We start from the raw sequence: 25,230 nt of genomic DNA on the forward strand, positions 1-25,230 counted from the left end.
ATGAGGAGGGTCTAGCTAGCCTTCGTTTTGTTTGACAATACTTTGAACGTCAACAAGAAGTGATGTCACCCAACATCGCTTAGAGCACCTTTAAGCATCTCCTGAACAAGTAGTCTCTCCAGATTAAATCACAGGCAAAGAACAAGCAGAAACGAGGGATCTCATATGCAAGCAGATGCATATGAAAAAAAAATGCGATCAACAACAATAAACAGGATATAAATCAGAATGGCCTAATATTACCGAGTGAAATGTCGACCCAGGAAGTGGTTAGGACTGTGCAAGCTTTGGGGGTGTTGATGGACTCAATCTATATTTTGTTCACCGTTCTGAATCTGATCTGGATGTAGTCTTTGACAAAAATGTGATTTTCTCAGCTTTTAGCTCAAAATGTTGCTTTTTTTCTAAAACTTAACCACAAGTCAAGTGTTGATAAAAAATAATGCATATAGCTAGAATAAAACAGCTTTTTTTTAAAGCACAGGTTCTGTTCTTTCTTTTGACATATTGCATGTTCAGATATTCAAACAACAAAGTATTCTGGGGAACATGAAATTGTGAAAATGACCACAAAAAAAAAAAAAAAAAATATATATATATATATATATATATATATATAAGGGGTGTAACGATACACAAAACTGACGGTTCGGTTTTCCCACGGTTTTGACGTCTCGGTTCGGTTCGGTTTAGAAAGCTATAAAAAAAATTAAACAGTGGTTTAATGAAAAAATGGTGTCTTTGTCTTTAAATTAATTCAATTACAATTAAACGTTTTGCAAGGATTAAAAATCTGCTAATGCTTTAAACTATATAGGGAGCCGCACATTACTATAACATTAAAGGTTAACAACAGAGCCTAAATTCAGATGCTATTTATTTTTTTGATATAATAATCAACACCCAACACATTGTATGAAAACATGTAAACTGAACATAAGGCAGTTTTTGCATTAACTTTACTCTAATTTGTTATTGAAATAATGATTTACACAGGTGCTGTCATTTTCATGAAAGATATTTTAAACGTACATTAAATAATCAAGATATAATTAACAGGTTAAGTAAAATATAATATATAGGAAAATATAGTGCATTTATTTAGTGCAAGAGTTAATTTCTCTAGGAACCAACAAGTTGTGGACACTGAATCACTTGAGGTAAATATAATGCTAGTGACAAGCTATGCAGTTTTATTGATGTCTTTACGCTGCTGAAACACTGATTGAGCGATTACACGAGTTATGATGCCTTTCAGTAAGTATACTGTGTTTTTCAACATACCTTCAGGTGTCCATTCATGTTTATTCTGTAACTGAGGAAGAGATGATCGCGTTTACTCACGCTCCGCGCTGCCACTTGAAATGAGGAGCTAGTACAGTGATCTGTCACGCCACATCAAAGAGCGCCAAAACGGCATTTATTGTTTGATTTTTGTGATCAAATAGTCAGAATTTTAAGATTACACCTTGCTTATTATCGAAAGTATCAAAACACGGAGCTTGCTATTTGGTGTTAATGGTGGTTAGGCTACAAAACTGAATTCGTTGTGTACACTTTCCAGGTCCAATGAGCAAGGCTGGGCGGGGCCGGGGTAGCAGGGGGCGGGGCAGGGCGTGTTCGGTACGCCATGAGAGTATCGCGATTCGAATCGTGGGTTCTGTATCGCGGTTCTTCGGTTCGGTTCGAATACCGTTACACCCCTAATATATATATATATATATATATATATATAAATTATTAAATCTGTGTTTGTGCTTGGAAAGCTGCAGCTTTAAAGTATCTTCCCCAGCTCTGGTGTGTGATTGGCTAAAAGTGTACAAAAAGGGTACCCTTTTACAAAAGGGTAGCGGGATTATGGAACTACACTTGATTGTGGGTCTGCGATGTAAAAAATAAAGAGAAAGTTATTCTAGGGCTCTTTATTTCGCAACTGAAGTACATGTGCCAGGCTTGCGAGTCAAACACAAACAGTAATTACACTTGTGCAGTTTGAAGCTGTAGTTGAGAGGTGCATTGTTATTTTAATGGCCCGGATGTGGAGGGCTTGAGTTGAGTGAAGGATGTGCACTTACCCGGTGCGTGCCTCGCTCACACACGTCAGGTTCTGAAAGCCCAGGGGAGGAGTGTTACACAGCAACTTCAGACCCTGAGAGTGGCAAGAGGATATTTGATCAAACTTGATGGAAAGCTCGCTAACCAACCTCCATCACAGTACAGAGAGTCTGCTCTGCTGTCCTATATAGACTGAGATAATGACACGCTTTAGGGAAGCCTTTTAGTGCTCAAAATAGCACCCTATTAGTTCCACTATAAATCATAGCCTGGAAGATGTTCAAAAATTGGGCCTAAATAAAATACTTCCAAAATAAAATGTTTCTCAAAACATAGTGACATCCAATTAACACTATCATGCAAGTTTCTAAAGGATAGAATACAACATTTAAAACTGTTTGTTCCTGATTGCTTAGTTTTTGTCTCCTTTTATTTGTTTGAAGTAAATTAATACAATAAATTTGGGTTGTACAGTACAAAGTAAAGTAGAAAAAAAAGTGTATTTTAATCTCTGTGAAAGGGTTAGTTTAAGATAGTCTTTTCAAGCAGCTGCATCAGCTCCAAACAATTCATCACTAAAAAGTATCTTGAACAGACTTATTTGAAGTGTTGTGAATATAGAAGTTAGAACAAAGTACATTTTAATGTGCTGTTTTTAATGTGCTTTAGGTGTGTAATCTTTTCTGTGCTGTAGTAGCACTCAGAAATCAAAAAGTTAGTTCCTCAAAATTGAAACGGTTTATTTTAGTTTATTTACAAAATAAACTGAAATTTAGGTAACTATTCACTGAAAACTTCTTGCTTAGGAAGGATTTTTGCATACACTAACATTTAAAATTTTGGGGAAACCAATATATTTTTTATCTTATAAGCCTTTAGAAAAGACGTGTAATGTCTTGTGCTGTTCTCTTTTTTTTCAGAGAAGAATCCTGAAAAAAAAGATCAATGTGTCCACAAAAATATTTAGTAGCACAACAGTTTTCATCACTGATCATAATAAATGTTTCTTGAGCAGCAAATCATCATATTAGAATGATTTCTGAAGGATCATGTAACACTAAAGATTGGAGTAATGATGCTGAAAATTCAGATTCGCCACCACAGGAATACAGTAAGATTTTAAAATAATAAAATAGAAAATGGTTATTTAAATCATAATATTTCACAATATTACTGTTTTTGCCGTATTTTTGATCACATAAATGCAGTCTTCGTGAATAAAAGAGACTTTTTCAAAAATATTAAAAAATCTTAGCAACCCCACACTTTTTATCAGTTTGTTAAAACGGTTCCATTTTGGCCACATAAATGTGCCTCCGCAAAAAGGATATAAATCCAATCTTTTAAATACTTATTAGTGCTATGTGCAAATTTAACAGAGGTCAAGTCAATCGAAAGCAACAAATATGTGCTGCATTTTACTTATCAGGTAATTTCAAGATTAAAAACCACAATAGGAGAGAGAGCGGCATCAGCACTGGTAAGATAATTTAGTCTCAACACTTTTAATGAAGATGATTGTGTGTTGAGCATCTGCTACTTACTTTCAGATTAATTTGCAGCAGTTTGCGCATTGATTGCTGAAGAGATACTCAGCTACTCACCTGCGGCGACGCTCTCACAAGTTTATTTTCATTTCATTTTGGCTGAGTAAATTTTACAAACTGGTATGTAGTTTAAACAACCAGATGCATTTAGGTTTGTCCAGTTTTGTCTGAAATGCGTGAAGTGGTTTGAGTGATGTGATTCTCTAAAGTATTTTGGAGGGCATTTACACCTGGGGCCTCATGTATCAATCTTGCGTACGCACAAAAACTTTGCTTACGCCAGCTTTCACGCTCACGGTCTGATGTACTAATAGTGAAAATTTCTCATAGTTTTTGTCCGTTGGCGACTCTTACAGGCAATGAAGTTAAGTTGCAAACATTACACAGCGAATTGTTCTACAAGTCTATCGCACTACCACCTGTGGGAAGCATTGCTATTAATTTGCAATTTGTAAAATAATTTACATATATTGTCACACAAGCCTTATGGGAATATTCTATCAATTATGCAATTAAGTAAGAACATATAAAAGCATATGCAAATTGATACAACCCTTAGTCTATGGCAATGGCAGCTTTGGCCTTATTAGAGGACATCGCTAATGGCAGAATCCGAAGAAAACGAGTTTTTAGGGACCACAATGATTTTCTGGCCCAGGATGATGACTGGCTTATCAGCCGTTTCAGATTTCCAAGGGCTATCCTCTTGGAGCTCTGTGCTGAGTTGGGTCCGAATCTAAAGAGAGAGAGACAGCGAGGAGCCACGCAATACCCGTTCCCTTGCAGGTGCTGACAACACTTGGTTTCCTGGCAACTGCTTCTTTCCAAAGGGAACTGGCAGACCGCTCAGGAATAAGGCAGTCGTCTTTGAGCCGCGCAATGCCAGCGGTATGGGTCGGGATCATCCGCATGTCTACCAGGTATATAAGGTTCCCATATGATGCAGTTGACCAGCCAAACATTAAAACGCAATTGCAGCGATAGCCGGTTTTCCGAATGTAATGGGAGCGATCGACTGCACACACATTGCTATAAAGGCGCAATCTGAAGAATAATTTGCATATGTGAATCGGAAACATTTCCATTCAATAAATGTGCAGATAATATTGGTTACCTTCGTGGCAGTCCTGTAGTAAATCCGAGTCTCCCACAGCAGCAGATACTAGGCTACTCCAGAGAGTAAGGCGTCACCCATAATTGAGGCAACTAAGGGTGTAAGTTCATCGACCCCTTTACTACTGCCTGTTCTGCCCACACTTTGTCAGTGCGCAGCAGTTCTCCATTTAATGTCCAGCTTTATTTCAGACCATTTCTTTTTAAGGTAATTTACAGTGCGACTTTCAGGTCCCACCACATTGACGGCATCAGACAAACTCTCCCACTCATATTTTTTCCTTTTGTTATTAATTCCGGAGGACAAAGTTACAAATATTTTTTTTTCTCGTTTCTACCTCGATATAGTAGCACCTCCGATTCACTTTCTGTAAAGTTTTGTTTCTTGCAGCTTGCTTTCGCCATTTCGTACTGCTTTCTTTTGCCAAAGTGGACTCATTACCATATTTAAATGTATTTAATTAAGGGAGGAGACTGGGTGGGGCGTTGTGCTCGTGCATGTGCGCTGATTTTTACGTTAATTGGGATGTACAAAGTGAATATGCGTGGGATCCTTCGTACGCAGAGATTCATACATCTGTTTGTTTTTTTGTGCGTACGCACATTTACAGCTTTGTCCGTACGCAATGTTTTAGTATGAATTCAACGCAAGTCTTTGTACATGAGGCCCCAGGTCACGATCACGATCAGGCCCTAAATTGATTTAGGCCTAAATTGAAAGTACAGAGTTAATTGCAACTTTAGATCTCCCACAATCTTGTCAGTGAAACCAGGCAAAGAAGTTGCAATTACAAGGCTTAAAGGAATAGTTCACCAAAAAATTTAAACTCTCATTCACTCACCTTCAAGTTGTTCCAAACCTGTATACCTTTCCTTGTTCTGCTGAACACAAAAGAAGGAATTATGAAGAAAAATTTTAACCAGGCCTCTTTGGGACACCATTGACTACCATAGTAGGAAAAAAATACTATGGAAGCCAATGATGGAAGCCAATGGTTCCTCAGAACTGTTCAGATTCAGATTCTTCAAAATATCTTTCTTTGTGTTCAACAGAACAAATAAATTCATGAAAGTTTGGAACAACCTGAGGGTGAGTAAATGATTAAAGAATTTTCATTTTGGGGGAACTATTCCTTTAAGTCTAGTCCCAGACTGAAATGCATGTTTGAGCGGTCTTAACTTAAAGCAACTTGCACTGTCACTGATATATCTCAAAATATGTCAGTGGCTTTGTTCGGTCTCAAGTTGCACACTATTAAGGTTTTTTTTTTTTTTTTTCGAAGGCACTTTTATAAAAGCTACTTCAATGTCCTAATTTAACTAACACCTAACCCTGTCTTAATTAAATAAAATTTAATTTTTTTCTCACAATGTGACTATTTCTTATCTAATGTCGCAAATGTATACATTTTTCTTTTTTTACTTCAAGGCAAAAACAGGCGTACACTGAAAAAAGATACATCCTGCTAATCATCTTTTGCGCTCTACAGAATGACATGACTGAGTAAATAACTTCATTTAAGGCACTGATTGTCAATAATTATCTCAGTTAAACTAGAGGGGGGGGGGGCAAATGCAGACATCTCATAAGTACAATTAAGGTGGTTGCTACGTACCTAGTTAAGTGCAGAGTTATTTGACAGGGTTGTTAAATAAAATCCAAGCATGCTTTTTAAATGACTTTTAATACAAACACCAGATAGCTCAAATATGATTTATCTGGGTGGCTGGCCTGAGATTAATAGATTAGTTCAGGAGCAGTTCGATCCAATAACCCTCTGATTACTGCTCCATTAGCCTCACATCCCAGCTCTCAGCACCATATGCCCACTGGGACCAGTGCTGCTGGAAACAAGCTTAGTCATCTGCAGTTTTCTGAAAAGCTCTTCATAGCATGGGGGGGAACTATGCTCTTGAGTGTTCATTATTTTTCTCTCCACTACTAATCCCTTTTTTCTTGCTATCCCTACCATAAGTAACACGTTTGCTGGCGCTCTGAAATCCCTTTGATCGCCCCTCATGATATGGGTTTGTGAAAGCAGTGTCTGAGGTTTTTCAGGTGAGCCTAAATCTGTGTACTTCCCCCATCTGCCTCTGGCTGTTTGTCCTTTTATTATCTTCAAATAATCCTTTCATCCCTCTCGTTTTCTCACCAGACTCTCTGGGGTGCATTGGTGACAGCACTGTCCAACCATCGGCCTGAACCTGCCCAGGAAAGGAGCCACGCTTTTCAACTTCCTCTTGATTTTCACACACCATGATAGCTACCAAAAGGAGAAACACACACACAGAAACATATAAAAGGGTTTGCCGGAACACAAAGAAAGAAAAAAACTGAGGATTTGAAACTAGGACTGGGCGTGATACAAGCGTCAGCACTTTCCTCATGGAGAGAGATAAGAAACAATGCTCCGGGATGGAACATGTTCCAATTTTATCTTTTCTATGATCGCTTCATTTGATTCACATGTTTCAACATCAAAGCGGGAAGGATCAATGTTCGATTGCAAACAGAGGGATGGAATATGAAATCTATTCATGAGTGGTTACAACAACGTGTCGCAATTGATGGTACAATTTATTCGCAGTCAATTTGGGCCTTTGTGACAGAGTGTCGTCCCCTGAAAGATTTCAAATGAAGATGACATCAATTTAAATGTGTACTAATAATAACATTTTAGCACAGTCGGATAAGAGACATGGCTGGAGACAGTAGGACTTATTTATCATCATTCAAAGCCGTCTCAACGACAGACGCCATTACAATCATCTGTGTGGGGAAATATCACTTACAGCAATCAATTATTAAATAAGACTGCATAATGGATGGGGGCTCCAGCACCCAGGTTAATTCTTTTAATCTCCTTTTCAACAGAACATTATTTCTGCTGGTAATGTTTCATTAGCTTGGGCTCACAGACACCATAGTGTCCGTCTTTGGAGTAATAAAAGCAAGAAAATATAATCTGACATCCAGAGGAATTGCATTAGGCTGTAATGGTTTTATTAAAATTCACTTCAGCTCAAATTTCAGAACAGATAAGAATCAAATGCTTTGGTTTTAAGAGTAAAAGCGAAATATTTTACAAATAATAATATATGAATTAGACCATTCAACTTCACTAAATATTTAAATGAAAAAAAAAAGGTTCACATTATAAGGGCATCCAGTTATTCTTAAATTTGCTTTATCAGATCAACTTTAAAAACTAAAAGGTAGCACTTTTGCTATCTGTGCAATCGCAAAAGGCTGTAATTTTTTTTTTTACTATAATTCACTAATCTCAAATGTCAGATTAGATAAGAATTGAATGCTTCAAATACATATACATAAATTAGATATTCAATTTGTTCACACTACAGGGAAATTAGTTTATTCTAGAATTAGTTTTTTCAGATCAAACTGCAAGGTATCACTTTTGCTATCAGGGTTGGTTGTCATAGTAACAAGGCAAACTTGCGAGGACTGTTCAGACTGAGACGCATTAACAAATATCTAATCTCAATAGGATTTCAAACCATTTACCAAGGTTGTTTAGTATGGAAGCTTATGTGTAGCAATATTCAATTTGAAATGTAATATGCAAAATGATAATGCAATATGTAAAATGGCAATGCATTTCTGTATTTAAATTAACATTTTCCATTACATTTGTGCAACGTTTGGTGCAAAATGAAAATGATAATTCAATTATATAATTTACATTTGCCATTCCATACATATGTTTTAATATGTAAATTGAATACATATTTTAAAGCTTTATAAGTTGCAAAATTAAAATTAAAATGTATTAAAGAAATTATTAGATCTGTTTAAAATGTTCAAGCAAAAACTGTAGCAAAATGATCATTTAAATGTTATTTCTCTTAATTGCATTTACATTCACAGTTAAGTCACTTGCGATTGCATTTTCATTAAATGTCCCGCAATGAATGTTGCAAAATTCAATGTGCAAATTGGAAATGCATTCCGAGCCGATCACGCCCCTGCCCCGCCCCCTCCCGCTCGCTCGCTGTCAATCACTGCGTGAAGTTGGCCCCGCCCCCACCCAATGCAAAACGTCGGCAAAATAGGCTCAATCGTTTTTACTTCATTTGTGCTGTTACTTTGCTTTATTGTTTGTGCTGCTTCGATTTTTTAGATAATTAAAGAATATTTATAGGTCATTCTGAGGTATACCCAGCCCCACATCCCCCAAATAAAATAGGCTCGTTCGTTTGTGCCGGTTAAAGTTTTGTTTGTGCGACTTCGGTTTTTAAATTATTAGACCAATTATAGACGATAGCATCAAAACCCGTCAGATTCCGTGATGACCCTATATATTTATAAATATCTGATCAATATGCTTTATAAAATAGAAAAGGGAGATGGTTAAACATCAAATGAGTCACTTTATTGAACATTACAGTCAAATTTTTTGGTAGCTATGAATTTGACCCGTCATATTCTGTGATCTCAGAGTAGGTGCATTTGTAAAGAAAACCTGTAGGATCTCCAACATTATTGGGTAATTATAGTTAATAGTAATAAGAATAAAGTTAAGCATATGTGTATCAGACAATGAGAATATTCAATACAAAACGAAACAATCATTAACAGAGTCCTGCATCATTAACAGCACAGCATAATGTTGACATCAAACGGGTGATAAAGCAGAACTTTCTCCCAGACGGTCCAACAACGCACTGGTTCTATCACCTGCAGACGCGTAATAATCCTCGGAAACACTACAATTTCTCTGTTCACGCTCCCCTTCATCTGCCAGTAAATTTACGCTCGTATCATAGACAGTAAAAGAAAGGTATCAGTTCTGCCGCCGCCATGTTTCCTTCCAACACCTCAAAATGTTGCCGAGCACGGCCTTGATGCAGTGATTGACAGCGAGCGAGCGGGAGGGGGCGGGGCAGGGGCGTGATCGGCTCGGAATGCATTTTCAATTTGCACATTAAATTTTGCAACATTCATTGCGGGACATTTAATGAAAATGCAATCGCAAGTGTCTTAACTGTGAGTGTAAATGCAATTAAGAAAAATAACATTTAAATGATCATTTTGCTACAGTTTTTGCTTGAACATTTTAAACAGATCTAAAAATTCCTTTAACACATTTTCATTTTCATTTTGCAACTTATAAAGCGTTAAAATATGTATTCAATTTACATATTAAAACATATGTATGAAATGGCAAATGTAAATTATATAACTGAATTATCACTTTCATTTTGCACCAAACATTGCACTAATGTAATGGAAAATGTAAATTTAAATACAGAAATTCATTGCCATTTTACATATTGCATTGTCATTTTACATATTTCATTATAATTTTGCATATTACATTTCAAATTGAATATTGCTACACATAAGCTTCCATAGTTTAGCTCATGCTTGTAGAAATTGGATTTCATGTGTTTTTTGCTATCTGACCTGAGATTAATCATTTGAACAAAAATCTAAATTGTGATTATGGCTTTGTGTACTTATCAATTTGAAAAAGGCTGCAACTAAATAAGTGTATAGTGTGATGCGCTGCAGGTTTCAGAGCGATGTGCAAGCAGCTCATGACCCGGTGTTTTAGGCCCCATCTACACTACTACTTTAGTTTAGAAACGAAGACCTTTTGCTACGTTTGCACCTCCCGTCCAGACTAAAACGGCAAAAACGAAGATCTAAAACGGAGAAGTTTAGAAACGCTGCCGATTCCGTTTTGAATGTCCGGAGGGCATTTTAGTGAAGACGGGTCAAAACAGAGGACTTTAGAAACGATGACGCAGAGGCTCACGCTTGGCTCTCTTATTGGGTGTCATACAACAGAAGAAAACATACAACAACAGCCTGGACTACCAGTTACGTTAGTGCAAGTAAATTCTGCATTTTACAATGCTATAACTGCCTACATGCGCCGGAGGCAAGCTTTTATTTGAGCGATCTGTGACAATTCCCGTGTGCAGAGGCGGTATCGACCGTACATTGAGCGTCGGTTTTGGGTTAAGCCGGGAAGAACCAGCACATGGTGGAATAATTTTATCAATGAAGTTTTGGTTCCTGAGGAATGGTGCGAAAACTTTCGAATGTCCAGATCGGCACTTATCAACCTCAGCGAAATATGAGGAATAGTCAATCTGATTCCTGTTTACACCGGCACGCGCATGCCCAGTGTAGGTGAATGGTGACGTGATCCGCGTTTTTTCAGTCGTTTTAATGTGAACTGAGATAAATTCTAATACGCAGCTAAAACGCTGGTGTGGACGGAGATCGTATTCATTTTAATTCTCCGTTTTTAAACTAAAACGCAGTAGTGTGGATGAGGCTGTAGTGTATCAGAGTGGCACGGATCAAAATCAATGCAGCTGACTCCATCTCTGCATATACGTATTTTCCGGACTATGAGTCGCTACAGAGTACAAGTCGCATCAGTCAAAAAATGCGTCATGAAGAGGAAAAAAACATATATAAATCGCACTGGACTATAAGTCGCATTTATTTAGAAATTTATTTCACAAAATCCAAGAGCAAAAAACCAAGGCAAGTTATTCAACTATACAATAGCACATAGAACAACAGGCTGAATAGGTGTCTGGTATGTTAGCGTAACACATTAACAGTTATTCAGCTACACAATAGCATAAAGAACACACCTGTGAGGCTGAATAGGCTAAATTAACATTACAAGCCGGTAATAGGCGCTAGACGGTAATGTTTTCTCTTGGTTCATGTCAGTCAGTATGAATTAATTTTATTGAGACTTATAGTCCAGAAAATGCGGTACTGTGGGTTTAACGTGCATTTGGTAACCCAATGTGTGCCAGTTAAAGGGGTGGTAAAACACATTTTTTCAAAGGCTTGATTGTGTTTGTGGGGTGCACTGTAACTTGTTCATGCTTCGTTTTTAAAAAATTGCATTATTTTTCACCCTCCTTGTAAAAACGGTCTGATGGTTTCCGGGTTCTATGAAGCCAGTCCCTCTAAACTACGCAATGGGCTCAGATTGGTTAGATGGCCCAGTGTGTTGTGATTCGCTAACCGCCTAGTGCACGTTTTCCGGAAACGTCACGCCCCTTACCTTTACCGGTAGTTTGTGCTTTGGTGTATTATAAACAATGGCGTCAATAAAACCGTACCAATTTGAGCCCGAATCGGACACAGAGAATGTTAGTGAAGATGATCGAGCAGAACCTGTTCAAGAACGGCTGTTAAACGACGTTTCAGAAAGGTTTTTTTTTTGTTGTTGTCTCATTACTTTTTAGATACGCTGTTATTTAATTGTACTAATTATTATAGTATTACAAAAAATAAGCTTCATAAACAAGAATTTCATATAATCGGTCAAACAAATTATACTACAGTCCTCAAAGAGATTTTTTTTGGAGTAAAGACTGCGGATCTATAGTGATCGTTACTGTATGGCACCGTTACTTTTGTATTTTTAGCATGCCTGTAGATGAACAATACATAAAAGCTCTAATCAAAGAATAATTTAAACTAATTCCAAGTTCGCTGTTGAGATTAAAAAAAGTTTATAACGTTAGGTGTTTGTCGAATAACGTTAAGTATGAATGAGCATTTAACAAACTAGTTTGCAGACCCAAACAGCGTTGTCATTTTTTTACTTCCTTGCTACAACGTACAATTAACAATACGAACCATTACAGGAAAACACATCGACGAAAAATAAATCATACTTACAGGTTGTGGCCCGTAAACAACAGCTTCTGTTCTTAGAAAGTTGGAACTGCTCCATCTTTCAGGACAAGCCGTTGTGCGAATCCTGCATTGCACTGTAACTTTGCAGATGTTGTATATGCTCAAACAGCAACATTACACACTAGCTAAAGTTAGAAAAGTGAAATCGTGTTTTACCACCCCTTTAAAGGGGCATTCGGCCACTATTCGAGCTTAATAAAACCGTTTAGAAATCACTTGGATGGTTTAACACACGCCGCCACCTTCAATGTGTATGATGTATTACCAGGGGTGATAGCAGAAAAAAATCCTGAGCCTGAACTTTTTTCCCTGGGACAGATGCGTAAGGGCGAGTTTATCCTCCGCTAATTTCTGACACAAAGTGATGAGCGATTGTTCTTCTAGTCTTCTTATATTGTTGTCATATATTTTTGTCATTATTTTTTGAGAATGCAAGACACACACAAACACATGCCTATCTTCATAATTCTTGACTTTTGACATTCTTGAAATTTCACTTGCACTGCACTGCAATGTATTTTTTTCATGATTAATATTGCATTGCAAAATAATGTGTGCTGGTCAACTAGTCTAAAATTAAGAAACCTCTAGAAAACAGTAAAAAAAACATTTGTACATTTAAGACAGTTCTACTTAATTTGTTATTCCAATATCCAAATATGATAGCCTACTTGATAAAAGAAAAGAAAAAAGGGCTTTTATTTGAGCCGTGCTGTCTTTGCATTTGAACATTGCACATTTTAAACAGGACACGCATTAGCTGAATAAACGTTAGCCAATACAAACATACTTATAGAAAATAGTTGACAATGAATAGACAGGTATCCTGTCACAGGACCAATAATAGCAAAACGAATCACTTATTCTAAAATGAATATCAAGTAGCCTATATGTTAGAAGAATCTGACATAGGGCTGTGTTAATAGTAAAACGTCCTTCTTCGCGCAAGTTCGTGCGAATGGCGCGAATTGAGCGTCTGGCACGTTACGCGCGAATGGTGCATTTGGTGCATTCACGCGTTTGACGCGAATTCGCGTCTGCCGCCCCAAGTTAAAAAATCTGAACTTTGGCGTCAATTCGCGCCGCGTTAACCAATCAGGAGCCTAGCTGCCTGCTGTCACTCAGGAGGTAAAGTGACGTAAACTCCCGCTCGGAATCTTTCATTCCAAAATCAATGACAGCTTTGGAGGAAAAATTAATTCTTGCTGTAAGCAGACACCCAGAATTGTACGATTCCACTTCATATTTGTACAGAGACAGGAACAAAAAGGACCTCGCTTGGAAGAGGGTCAGTGAGGAGATTGGGGAACCTGGTAAGTTGTAAATACAAATTAATCTTTAATATTTGTCCACTTCTTTACGATAAAAATGCTACAGTCATTGTAATTTCTTGAACAAGAACATGTGGACATCAAAACATGTAACAGATGGCCGTCAACGGGTTTCGCCTCCTGAGTTTCGTCGGATTTCGCCTCCAACGCGCGTAAATTTCGCTTCAAACTTTTGTTTTTTACGCGAGTCAATTTCGCTCTTGACGCGCCAATGGATTCAAAGTGGTCAAGCATATAACTAGACGCGGTAGGCGCGAATTTGACGCGATATTCGCGTCTGGTGTGAATGCAGCATGAGAGAGAGAGAGAGAGAGAGAGCGCAGCACTGATACAACGGTTTCTTATCCATAAGTAACGCGCTAGTTTTCATACAAAATTATTATGTAACATAATTAGGTACATTAGTTATTATAACACAATAACGTAACACATGCAGGCTACGTTTCTCGACACTGAGAATGAATAAATAAACGTCTGTTTGCAGACTCGCGCTTATCAGTAAATTAATCCACAAATCACAGCACTTTCATAATCGGTAAGCCATAGCGATTTTAATTTTATTTAGATTTATTGTTCATCAATACTTAAGCTTTTTATAATTTGCATGGCTGTATGATGTCTTCATCTTATCTGAGTGACATGAATGACGGAGTATTCTAAGATAACCCATGCGATTGCGATCAGATAATAGAATTCAGATTAAGTTAACTCAATACAATACTTCAACTTTCCACATCCACCCCAGCCTGTTTACCTTCAGGAGTCAGAAGTGCTGTGAGTACTGTAGCCTACTGTCCTCGCTCATGAACTCAGTCAGAGGCGGCCGCGGGAGTGGAAGCGGGATCGAGCGGGATTATTGCTGTCGATTTTCAGTCTCTTTTTAATGATAGGCCTTACGCATCTGTCAATCATATCCGCTTGCTATTTGGGGAATGAACCCAGCGCTATGATTGGTTGAATTCCGCTTCTTTTGCGGTTGCTTTTTTCTTTTTCTTTCGCAGACACGTCTGTACGCCGGAAATCCGGCGTGGCGCCGGAGCGCTATCAGGCCTGTATTACGCACCTCGGTAGACATAGCTCCACACGATAGAGTTGGCCGGCTCCGATAATAACAAATGCTCATGAGCAGCAGTAGAAAGGGGGAGAAGGGTGCCGCAAGGGAGTTTATTTTACGACATTGTTGTGAAATATACGCCTCACAGCTGTAGGGGGAACTCGTTGAGAAAACATGTGATAACAAAAGTGAAAATCAGCGAAGAAATAGCTAGGGTTGCCGAATGCCCCTTTAAGCTTTATTTTCACATCCCAACATTATCATGGACAGATGATTTCCAGACGATTCAGAATTTGTAAACTTGTCATAAAGTGAAACTGAAAAATTGTGATGCACACCTGAGTGTACCAGATTACAGGGAAAAAAAAATATTTTTTCCTATCCACCGGATGTTGATTGGATGTTGAGAAGTGGGTGTGGCACACAAAAAAAATATCTGGCATATCTCAATGCAAGCTTACAGTCAGTAGTAAGAAAGAGGCAGGGTTTAAATGGACCAAATGATTGGAGTCATGAGTACGTCTGCCGTTTCACTAAAACCGTTTCACCAAAATTGGATATGTATTTCTCAGGCAAAATGCCACCTCTAGTGTAAAAACGGGAAAATGATAGTGCTGTACAAGATCAAATAACCTGTGACAAATGAACTGTTTACAAATATCAGGTGAATTTTCATGTCATGCCAACTTTATAAGTCTCCCAGCAGTTTCCACCAAAATAAACATTTGAATTATAATTAAATCTTGTAATTGAAGAATTTAAGACATAAATATTGCAAATTTACTACTGCAGTGTAAATTAAAAAAATTATATACTTACCATTAAGTTTTTTTTTGTTTTTACAGTGCAGCTGTATTACAATAGAAATAGAAATATTTATTTGAAATAATAATAATAATTACTGAGAAACACTCTCAAGCTAGAAAGAGTTGAACTCCACTTTAAAGTCCAGGTATAAGTCAATGAAAATAATTGTTTATTATGTTCAATTTGGTTTGTTGATGTAGATACATTTATTTTCTTTTTTATTATATTTCTTATGATTTAAAATAAATGTATTTCGAGACTTGGAGCATCACTGACACCAAACGGTTGGGAAAAATTCTAAAGAATCCTTTTGGACAAAAAGTCTAGTTCTGGACTCACTTAAATTACATAAAATTGTCATGGCTCTGTGCAGAAAATATTCTCTTCAACCTAATAAGACTCAGGAAAAAAAAGGAGAAAATTGCTTGTTGAACCCTTGCTCAGAAAACTGCGTGCATTTCTGTTATTATTTCTACAACTGCATCTAATTTGACAAGTTTTTAACCTCATTCCTGACCAGGTAGAGTACATCTATGTCTTGAATCAATTATAGAAAAAAAAAAAAACTATATAACGATCCCACAAACGTTCCACATGATTGACTCCTGACAGTCTGTGTGCATGAGCTTTTTGGCCGTGTATGTGCATTCATTAACGGAGGCAAGAGTTACCTTACATTTACCTGGTGCTGTGCTTTGAATCTGATTATGATAATCACCATCATTACAAACACAGATAACATTTTTCAATCTGATACAGCAACACTAATGAACCAATCAAAAATGGAATACATTTCAGGTCATTTTCATCAGCGATTGAGGGGAAGCAGCTTCTGAGAAACTGATCAAAGAGCTTTTTGACTTTGTTCACAATAAATCCAATTTTATCTTGTTTTTCAAACAATTTTACAAGGGATGAAATAAGATATTTTCGTTTAGACAGTCATCATCTATAGAGGTTTCCATAGTAATGACATAGCCAGGACACAGTACTGAAATTTGATAAAACCTATCAGGACTCATTTTAATCAGATTTCCAAACCGTTATCGTCGTTCATGTGACAAACAACAAAACAGGTTTTGAGTGGGATTTTTGCTGCTCGTCTAAACAAAACTTTTGTCATCTTCAGTGTTCTTTTTCTTGTCAACATTAGTTTCATCAAAGATTAATGTCACGTTGCATTTTTTTACCACACAACGACACAGTGCTTATAATTGGGGACACACAATACAGGATTCAGCAATATTATTGATTTGACTGTACTGACACTATTGGATGAGAGCTGAACGATGACATCGCTGTCTCTACAGAGCTGCTTTATAGCTGAATTGATCTTATTTCATTTTTGATGATCTTTACACAGTTATTGAACAGAACAGAATCAATTCTGAACTGACCTCAGATAAACAATGACACTTTTCTCTTTAGAGCTGCTTTACAGCAGGATTGAATTATGTTTGCATCGAGTCGTCATTTCCTTGTTTACCCCCGTAAAGCTGCTTTGAAACAATCTGTATTATATAAAGTGACATATAAAGGTGACTTGACTTGACAGTAGCTCATTATTTGTGTTATGTATCCCCCCTGCCCTAGAATAAGAGGATTACCTGATGATCAAAGACCCAATCAAGAATCCTCAAGTGGACTGAATCACAGATAATCTACATATGAACACTGTTCAGGTGAACTCAAAGTCAGCAGCTCTTCGGGGGTAAACCAAAACTGCCAACAAAAGCTGGGAGAAAATGGGATGGCGTTTGGACTAATCATCTGCAGCTGGTCTTCAGAGTTAGGAATTCAATTATCTTCTAGAAAGTTGGTGGATTTAGAAAGAGGTGGGATTAGTGAAAATATGAAAACAAGAGCAGTCCTTTATTGGACTGTTAATGTCCAATAAAGGACTGTTTGGTTTGGTACGTACGGTTTGGTACGTACCTTGGTTATTAAGTGACAGTTCGGTACAGCGAGAACTAAACATAAAATTGGCTTTTTTATTTATATTAAACAGTGCTTTCCAGAACAAATAGTCTCTCTGTCTTTAAATGAATTTAGTTATAATTAAAAGTTTCTTAAAGATAACAAAATGATCTTACTTGCACATTACTATAATATTAAATGTTAACAACAGAGCCCAAACTATTAGCCTAAATTCAGTTGCTATTTATACTTAGATATAATAATCAACACTCAAATAACAAATTGTATGCAAAATGCACAATCTAGTTATGTTTTTACTCCAATTCGTTGTTGAAATATGTGACCCTGGACAACAAAACCAGTCTTATGGGTCATTTTCTTTAAATTGAGATTTATAGATCACATGAAAGCTGAATAAATAAGCTTTCCATTGATCTATGGTTTGTTAGGATATGACAATATTTGGCCGAGATACAACCTTTTGAAAATCTGGAATCTGATGGGGCAAAAAATCTAAATTTTGAGAAAATCGACTTTAAAGTTTCCTAATGAAGTCCTTAGCTACGCATTACTAATGAAAGGAAATAAATGAAATTTACACCATTGTGAGTTCCCCACCACTAAATTCAAGTGTGTGTGTGTGTGTGTGTGTGTGTGTGTGTGTGTGTGTGTGTGTGTGTGTGTGTGTGTGTGTGAATATACATCCATGACATGCCCGTATGTGTGTGTGTGTTTGTTTGTCTGTGCGTGTGTCTCTGTGTGTGTGTGTGTGTGTGTGTGTGTATGTGTGTGTGTGTGTGTGTGTGTGTGTGTGTGTGTGTGTGTGTGTGTGTGTGTGTGTGCGCCCGTGGGTGAATATGCGTACATGCCCGTATGTGTTTGTCTGTGTGTGTGTGTGTTGTTACAAAACTGTTCCACACATTGATCGAATTCGTCGTCTTTCAGGTCATCCTCCTTTGCCAATCCAGTCTCTGGACATTCTGTATCATCTTCCCAATCATTTGCCAAAAAATCGTTTACTATGCTTGTTAAATTATTGCTGTAATTAAAGGTGCAATGTGTAAAATTTTTGAGTATCTATTAACAGAAATGCAATATGACATCCATAACTATGTGTTCAGTGGTGTATGAAGAACTTACTTAATAAACCGTAATGTTTTTATTACCTTAGAATGAGGCATTTATATCTACATAGGCGCGGGAATCCCCTTCTATGAAGGTCGACATATTGTGACGTCATGTTTCTACCGTAGCCGACAGCGAACAAACAGCGTTACAGAGCGTGTTTCATCACTACCTTGAAAGAGAAGCCGCAGAAAGCTAGAAGCTAGCCATAAACACCGTGAGTAGTGACTTTTCCCTTGTCAGTGGTGTAATATATGTAGTTGGATTGTTTAATGTAACTTAATTCTCCCTCGCTGTGTTATGGCTTTGCTATGTGGGGATAAATGTGCTGGTTACGTTCGTGAGACAGCTGATTAGTACTCTTGTCATTGACCATAAAACAGTTACAGGAATCACCAACCCGTCGATCTTGGAAGCATTTTAAGTCGATCGAGTTTCCAAAATCAGAAAAAAAAAGCCTATTGTGTGGAGTAAATGGTGTCTAGGGGATGCGGAGGCGTGCGCGCTGTTACAATCACGTTATTTTTGTCGCACGCACCTTTGGGCTCATGCGAACGCGTCGAGTTTAAACAAGGCTTAACGCTTTAACCAGCTCAGCCACAGTAACAGCTCATATTAGCCAGCTAAACTTTTACTACCCTGTTAGAAAAAATATATAGTTGCATAGTTTCATGTGGTTCTTCTTCCTCGCTGTATTATGGGTTTGCTATGTGGGGAGAAATGTGCTGGTTACGTTCATGAGACAATCAACTAATTACTATTATTATATTACGTATTAAGACCCTTGATCCTCACCTGACTATGGCTTTGTAATCTTTATCCATGATGTGGTTTATAATAGACTGTGGTACAGAAACTTGGTTTACTCTGGCTATTCTCTGCCGTCTCAGACGACGATGTTTGTCCCGTTTTAGCCACCGTAGCTTCTTCGAAAGGGAGGGGTGAGCGGTGGGCAGAGCCCTTAGTGTAAACTCGCAACCGAACCGCTAGAAGTCGCTAAAAGTCACACACTGCACCTTTAAAGTTTAAATTGAGCAGAATTAAATCTCAGAATCCATGGCTTGCACCGTAACCATTGCGGATTGTGTACACTGTGCACGCGAAGAAGTCGAAAGCCAATGAGAGGCGCTGTAGCAGACCGTTGCTAAGATGATTTTATTTTATTTTTTTACACAAGAAGGGCTTGTTTTAACGCTCTCTATTGGCTTACTGCTCAAATGACGTTGTGGAGAGTTATGAACCCGAAAGGGGGAAATCTAAGCTTGACATAGATACCAAACTTGAGTGGGTAATTCCCAAAGAGCGGGCAGCAGCGAGCGAAGTTTGTAGGCGTGTTTTCTGACTTTTTTTTTTGGCGCTATTTTGCTGCATCCATTCACAAAAATATTTTTTATATATATTTACGTAAGGAAATTTACAAAATATCTTAATGGAACATGATCTTTACTGAATATACTAATGATTTTGGCATAAAAGAAAAATCGATAATTTTGACCCATAAAATGTATTGTTGGTTATTGCTAAAAATATACCCGTGCGACTTAAGACTGGTTTTGTGGTCCAGGGTCACATATAATTATTTACAGAGTGGCTGTCATTTTCATGACACATATTTGAAACATCAATAACAGATTAAGTCAAGTATAAACAATATATGGGCTAATGTAGTGCATATATTTAGTGCAGGTTTTTATATATATATATATATATATATATATATACACACATATACAGATCTAGTAAACTAAAAAGCTGTGGACACTGAATGACTTGCCTGAGGTAAATGTAATGTTCCATGGGATATTGTCACAAGCTGTCATATATACATTGTCACATATACACAAGCTGATTTACTGATGTCTTTCAGCTGTTGAAACACAGATCGAGCGATTACACGAGATATAATACACTTCAGTAAGTTGTACTGTCTCTTTCAACATACCTTCAGATGTTTATTCATGTTTATTAGGAGATGAAAGCGCGCACTCGTACTCGGTATTCCAGGGGCCTATATAGTGATCTGTCACGCCACGTTAAAGACCGTCAAAATGGCATTTATTGTTTAAATTCGTGATAAAATGGACATAATTTGAAAAATTACATTGTTTATTATTAGAAAGTAACAAAACGCAAAGCTTACTGCACTTATTTGTGGTGGTTAATGGTTGTTAGGCTATTCGTCATGTACACATAAGACACGAAAAATTTGCGGCTCGAATACGTGTATCGTTACACCCTTTATTACTATTAAATCAAACCCCAAGGAAGAAAAGATATACATTTAAAGTGAGATCAACCTCAACTATGGGCCAGGGCTGGGTGGGGCAGCAGGTACGTATCGCGTTTTTTCAGTTCGGTTTGAAGATCGTTACACCCCTACTGGATAAATTAAATTGACAGTAAAGACATTTTTAAAGTCAAGATTTAAAATGACAAAAGATTGCAACTTTCTATCAAACAACTTTCAAAGCTGTTGAACTTTCAATTCATCAAAGAATCCTAAAAAATCCAAAAACAAAATCATAACGACCAAAACGTTTGAAGGGTAGTGCAAAGCCTACATATATTCCTAAGTGTGCAGAGGCTTAAAGGGATAGTTCACCCAAAAAAAAAAAAAAATTCTGTTATCATTTATGTACCCTCAAGTTGTTCCAAACCTGTATGAATTTCTTTTTTCTGCCAAACAGTAAAAGAAAATATTTTAAGGAATGTCGGTAACCAGACAGTTGATGGGCCCCATTCACTTACATTTTTTTCCTATACTATGGAAGTCAATGAGGACCAACAAATGTTTGGTTAATCATATTATTCAAAATATCTTTTGTGTTCAGCAGAAGAAAAAAATTAATTTTGGAACAACTTCAGGGTGAATAAATGATGACAGAATTTTCATTTTTGGATGAACTATCCCTTTAAGTTGCCACTGCATAAGAGATTGAATTACTGGCATCGTCTAAAAAAATAGATTTCCAAAGAAGTAACACAAAGTAATCAATGAAGTACACAAAGACTTAGCTAAATGCAAGGAATTTCCCAGATAATGTAACTTAAACTTTTAACTTCAAGTCTTAGCCTGAAGTTACTTTAATCTAAACGTTCTGCAATCTTTAACATTCAGCACTTCTAACCCCACATATATAACAGTAAGATGTGTCATGTGAAATTAAAAGTCTTACCGTGGGGCGTCTGGGCTGGAAAGAAACTGAAGTTTTACTGGAAGGATTTTCGCTGTCTGGGTCCATGATTCTTCAAACCAAGTTGCTAACTTACCATTAGAAGTAATTCTGAAGAAATAAAAATGATAGATTATTAAAAATGCATACTGTTTATTAAGAGGTGCATTTCTGAGTAGCTCAGAGACTTCAAGTTAAACAGGAACAAATACACACTTGACGCAACAAGAGGGAGAAGATGCAAATAGACGATATTCCTACATATATATTTTAGCGTGTTTTTAGTCCCTTTAAAGCTTAGCAGCTATGGCCACTAAAAGAGCTTTGTGAAATGTCCTCAGAAACAGCATATGGTTTGAATTGTTTGGAGAAAGTGTGCTGCACAAGTCTTGAAAATGTAAGCTAAATCGTTTCGATCACCCCCAGGTGGTTGGTCCCAGTATAGGCCATAAACCCCGCCCTCTCCACGTAATTTAACTAAACAATATCAAAAACATTTTTTCAAAAGATTTTTTCTGTAATTTTAGGTAGTTTTCATCACGCTGATTTGAGTTCAAGTGTTCTTTTTTTTTTTTAAATAAGTTTGGATTCAGTTAGTTATTTGATGTTATAAAAACAGGAGCGTGGTGTCATGATTGACAGCTGTGATTGACAGCTTCTCTGAGGAAGTAATCACTGAGGCACCAACAGAGTTTTTTGGGATCCTCAGGAGGATATTTGAGTTTTGACTTTAATTTTCACATTTCCATGACATTTTATTTCACACCGATTGATTTATTGTAATGATTTGCTCTGCAGTAAACTGTATTAACTGATTCTGCAGGAGGGTGGGCGGGGCCTTGAGTCTGCACGAGGAGGGTGGGCGGGGCCTTGAGTCTGCACGAGGAGGGTGGGCGGGGCCTTGAGTCTGCACGATCAGCGCCATATTAGGACATTGGCGGCTTAAATATTCTTCAATGGAAGAGAGTGAAAGTGCATCGTCCATCTTTTTTACATTAAAGTATATCATCCAATTTGTCCTAAACCTGAGACATGCTTTATATTAATGGCTTCAAAATAACTTGTAACATATAGTTAACAAGTATAGTTTAATGTGGCTTGCTTGCCCCATCAGATGCTTGGGATGTTGCGGGATGTGAAATAACTTTTAAGATTAATACAGATTTTTTTTAATCCAAATAGAAAAAAAGTACAAAATACAGATATATATACCGCATATCGCCATTCAGCCCAAAAAAAATACAAACTGTATATATAATTGTTTTGGTCATATCGCCCAGCCCTAACACTGAATGACCTCTATTATCTGAAAAAGATGAAGCTTAACATCAGTTCTGCTGAGCTGACAGCAAAATTATTGATGACATCTAACTGCTGACCAAACAAAAAACACACAAGGAAAATTTATATAGAATTCATGGTGACTACAAATCCTTTTTATGTACATAGCACCGCAGCATTTATTTCATAAAATGTATCCTTCTAGAAAATAGAGGGAACACATGTTGGAAGTTTTCAAGCTGTATAAATGTGTCTTTCATTGTGTCGCCATTAATATTGAAATCCAATGAGCTTCCTCATAACAACAACACAAGCATAAACAAGACCAGACCTAAAATCTCATTCTCTCCAGCACCCTCAAGAATGTCATTATCCCCATCTCTCTCCAAAGCTGAGTGTATCTCACTGTTTATCAAACTTTGCCCCTGTAGCTACAATTATTTCATGTCCGAACATCTCCATATCTCTATTTAGTCCAGTTTTAATTTCTCACTCCTTTTCTCCACATCCACCTCTGCATTGCAGAAATGAACTATGCTTGTTTAATTTTGTTCATTGTTGCATTACGAAACGTGTCAGAAAACATAACACAACGAAAGGAGAGCTATAACAGGCAGTAGTGTAAAGTAAACTGCATTTATGGCAAGTTTGTGTGTTTTCCAAACCTGAATGGCTTTCTTTTTTTTTCAGTGGAACATCAAGATACTTTTTTTTTTATTTATTTATACAATGGAACTCAATGGTCATCAAAACTGTTAAAAATATCTTTTGGAATGACATGAGGGTGACTAAAAGATGCTAGAATTTTCTATTCTGGGTGAACTATCCTTTTAAAGTCATTTTTATATTAGCTAGTCACCTGAATAATAACAAATCCACTTTAATGGTACAAACATTTGAAGCTAACCATCACCCCATTGAGTACTAAAGTTTTTTACCACCACAGCAACAGAAGAGTGCACTTTTAAGTATGTTCAAGGGACCTGGCATCTGCATACTGAAATATGTTTCTGGCCTTGTTTCTATCTCATTATTCAATTTTCATTAAAAATCAACCTAAGGGAGGAACAACACTGCCAAAAGCTCTGGCAAAAAAACATTAAGAGGGTACCTTCAGGAACCTGACTTTAAAACTATGCGCTAATATGGACAAAAAAGTTTTTTTGGGTCATTTCTGTTGTGCAGTACCTTTTGAACTCTTGGCTGTTCAGTTGTGGTTTTTTTTCACATTCCATTTAATTAGTAGCACTCATTTCAATACTAATGAGCACTTTGTATGCAGCAGAGATACATTTACCAAGTAGTTTTGTTTCATGAAATAATGTATGCTGTGTATTCTAGATCATTTTGTGGAGAACGTGCACACTACATGAATATCTACTGCATGTCTGTCACTCTTTATCTGTTACTGCAAACACTAGGCGTTAGGGCTGCACGATTTTAGAAAAAAAAAATCTGACGTTGTGATAACAGTTTCACCAGATAAATCAGTCAATTTGGAAAGAATTAATTATTCTAAAATGATTGGGGTGATTTTGTAGGGGAGTGAATCTGCATAGAAAAACTAATTCCAAGCATAGATAAATACAATAAAACAAAGATACCTGAAAAAAAAACCCATAGGCTAAAGCAAATTTCCTTTTTAAGTCTGACAGTATTCAGGTACAGAAATCGATTAATCAAATGTAAAATAACACTGCACAGTCTTCACAGAATAATTACATATTATAGCTTTAATGACTCAGAGGTTGCATTAGGATGCTGTCACTAGGGGTGGGCGATATAGCCTCAAAATTCTATCACGATATTTCAAGAATATTTTGCGATAATGATATTTATGACGATATAGACATTTTTTTTTGTTGTTGTTGAAAATTTTCTTTTTATGTTTATCTCGCCTAAATGTTTGCTCACTCATTGCGTTTTTACAATGTGGTAATTTTGTTGTTAAGAGTTTACACAACACAAGGAAGCTTGATTTCAATCTTTGAATTAAATGTTAAATGTGTGTAGGTCTAACACCAGTATTCAGAAATACTACAGAAACAAAGTAATCAAATGTAAAATAACACATAGTCTTTTAGTTCTGTTTCCTGATTAAATTAAATACATAGGCTAATAA

At 36.9% G+C, this 25,230-nt stretch overlaps 1 protein-coding gene across 2 annotated transcripts in view; it reads right to left on the bottom strand.

The window, feature by feature from the left end:
• The window catches only part of gpat2 (glycerol-3-phosphate acyltransferase 2, mitochondrial), a 79,021-nt gene that overhangs the window by 47,598 nt on the left and 6,193 nt on the right, over nt 1–25,230 (bottom strand). Inside the window, exons 2-4 of one of the 2 annotated variants that reach the window (XM_077222713.1) lie at nt 21,831–21,938; nt 6,869–6,979; nt 2,076–2,149 (exon numbers count right to left, since the gene is read on the bottom strand). In XM_077222713.1, coding sequence (XP_077078828.1) covers nt 2,076–2,149; nt 6,869–6,979; nt 21,831–21,896 — 251 coding nt within the window. In that variant the 5' untranslated portion in view covers nt 21,897–21,938. The remainder of the gene's footprint in view (nt 1–2,075; nt 2,150–6,868; nt 6,980–21,830; nt 21,939–25,230) is intronic. The other variant, XM_077222714.1, reaches the window with a different exon arrangement.

This window comes from Siphateles boraxobius, unplaced genomic scaffold (genome assembly GCF_051911475.1).
Source record: "Siphateles boraxobius isolate OS27281-9 unplaced genomic scaffold, OSU_SipBor_1 9, whole genome shotgun sequence".
NCBI classification, from domain to species: domain Eukaryota; kingdom Metazoa; phylum Chordata; class Actinopteri; order Cypriniformes; family Leuciscidae; genus Siphateles; species Siphateles boraxobius.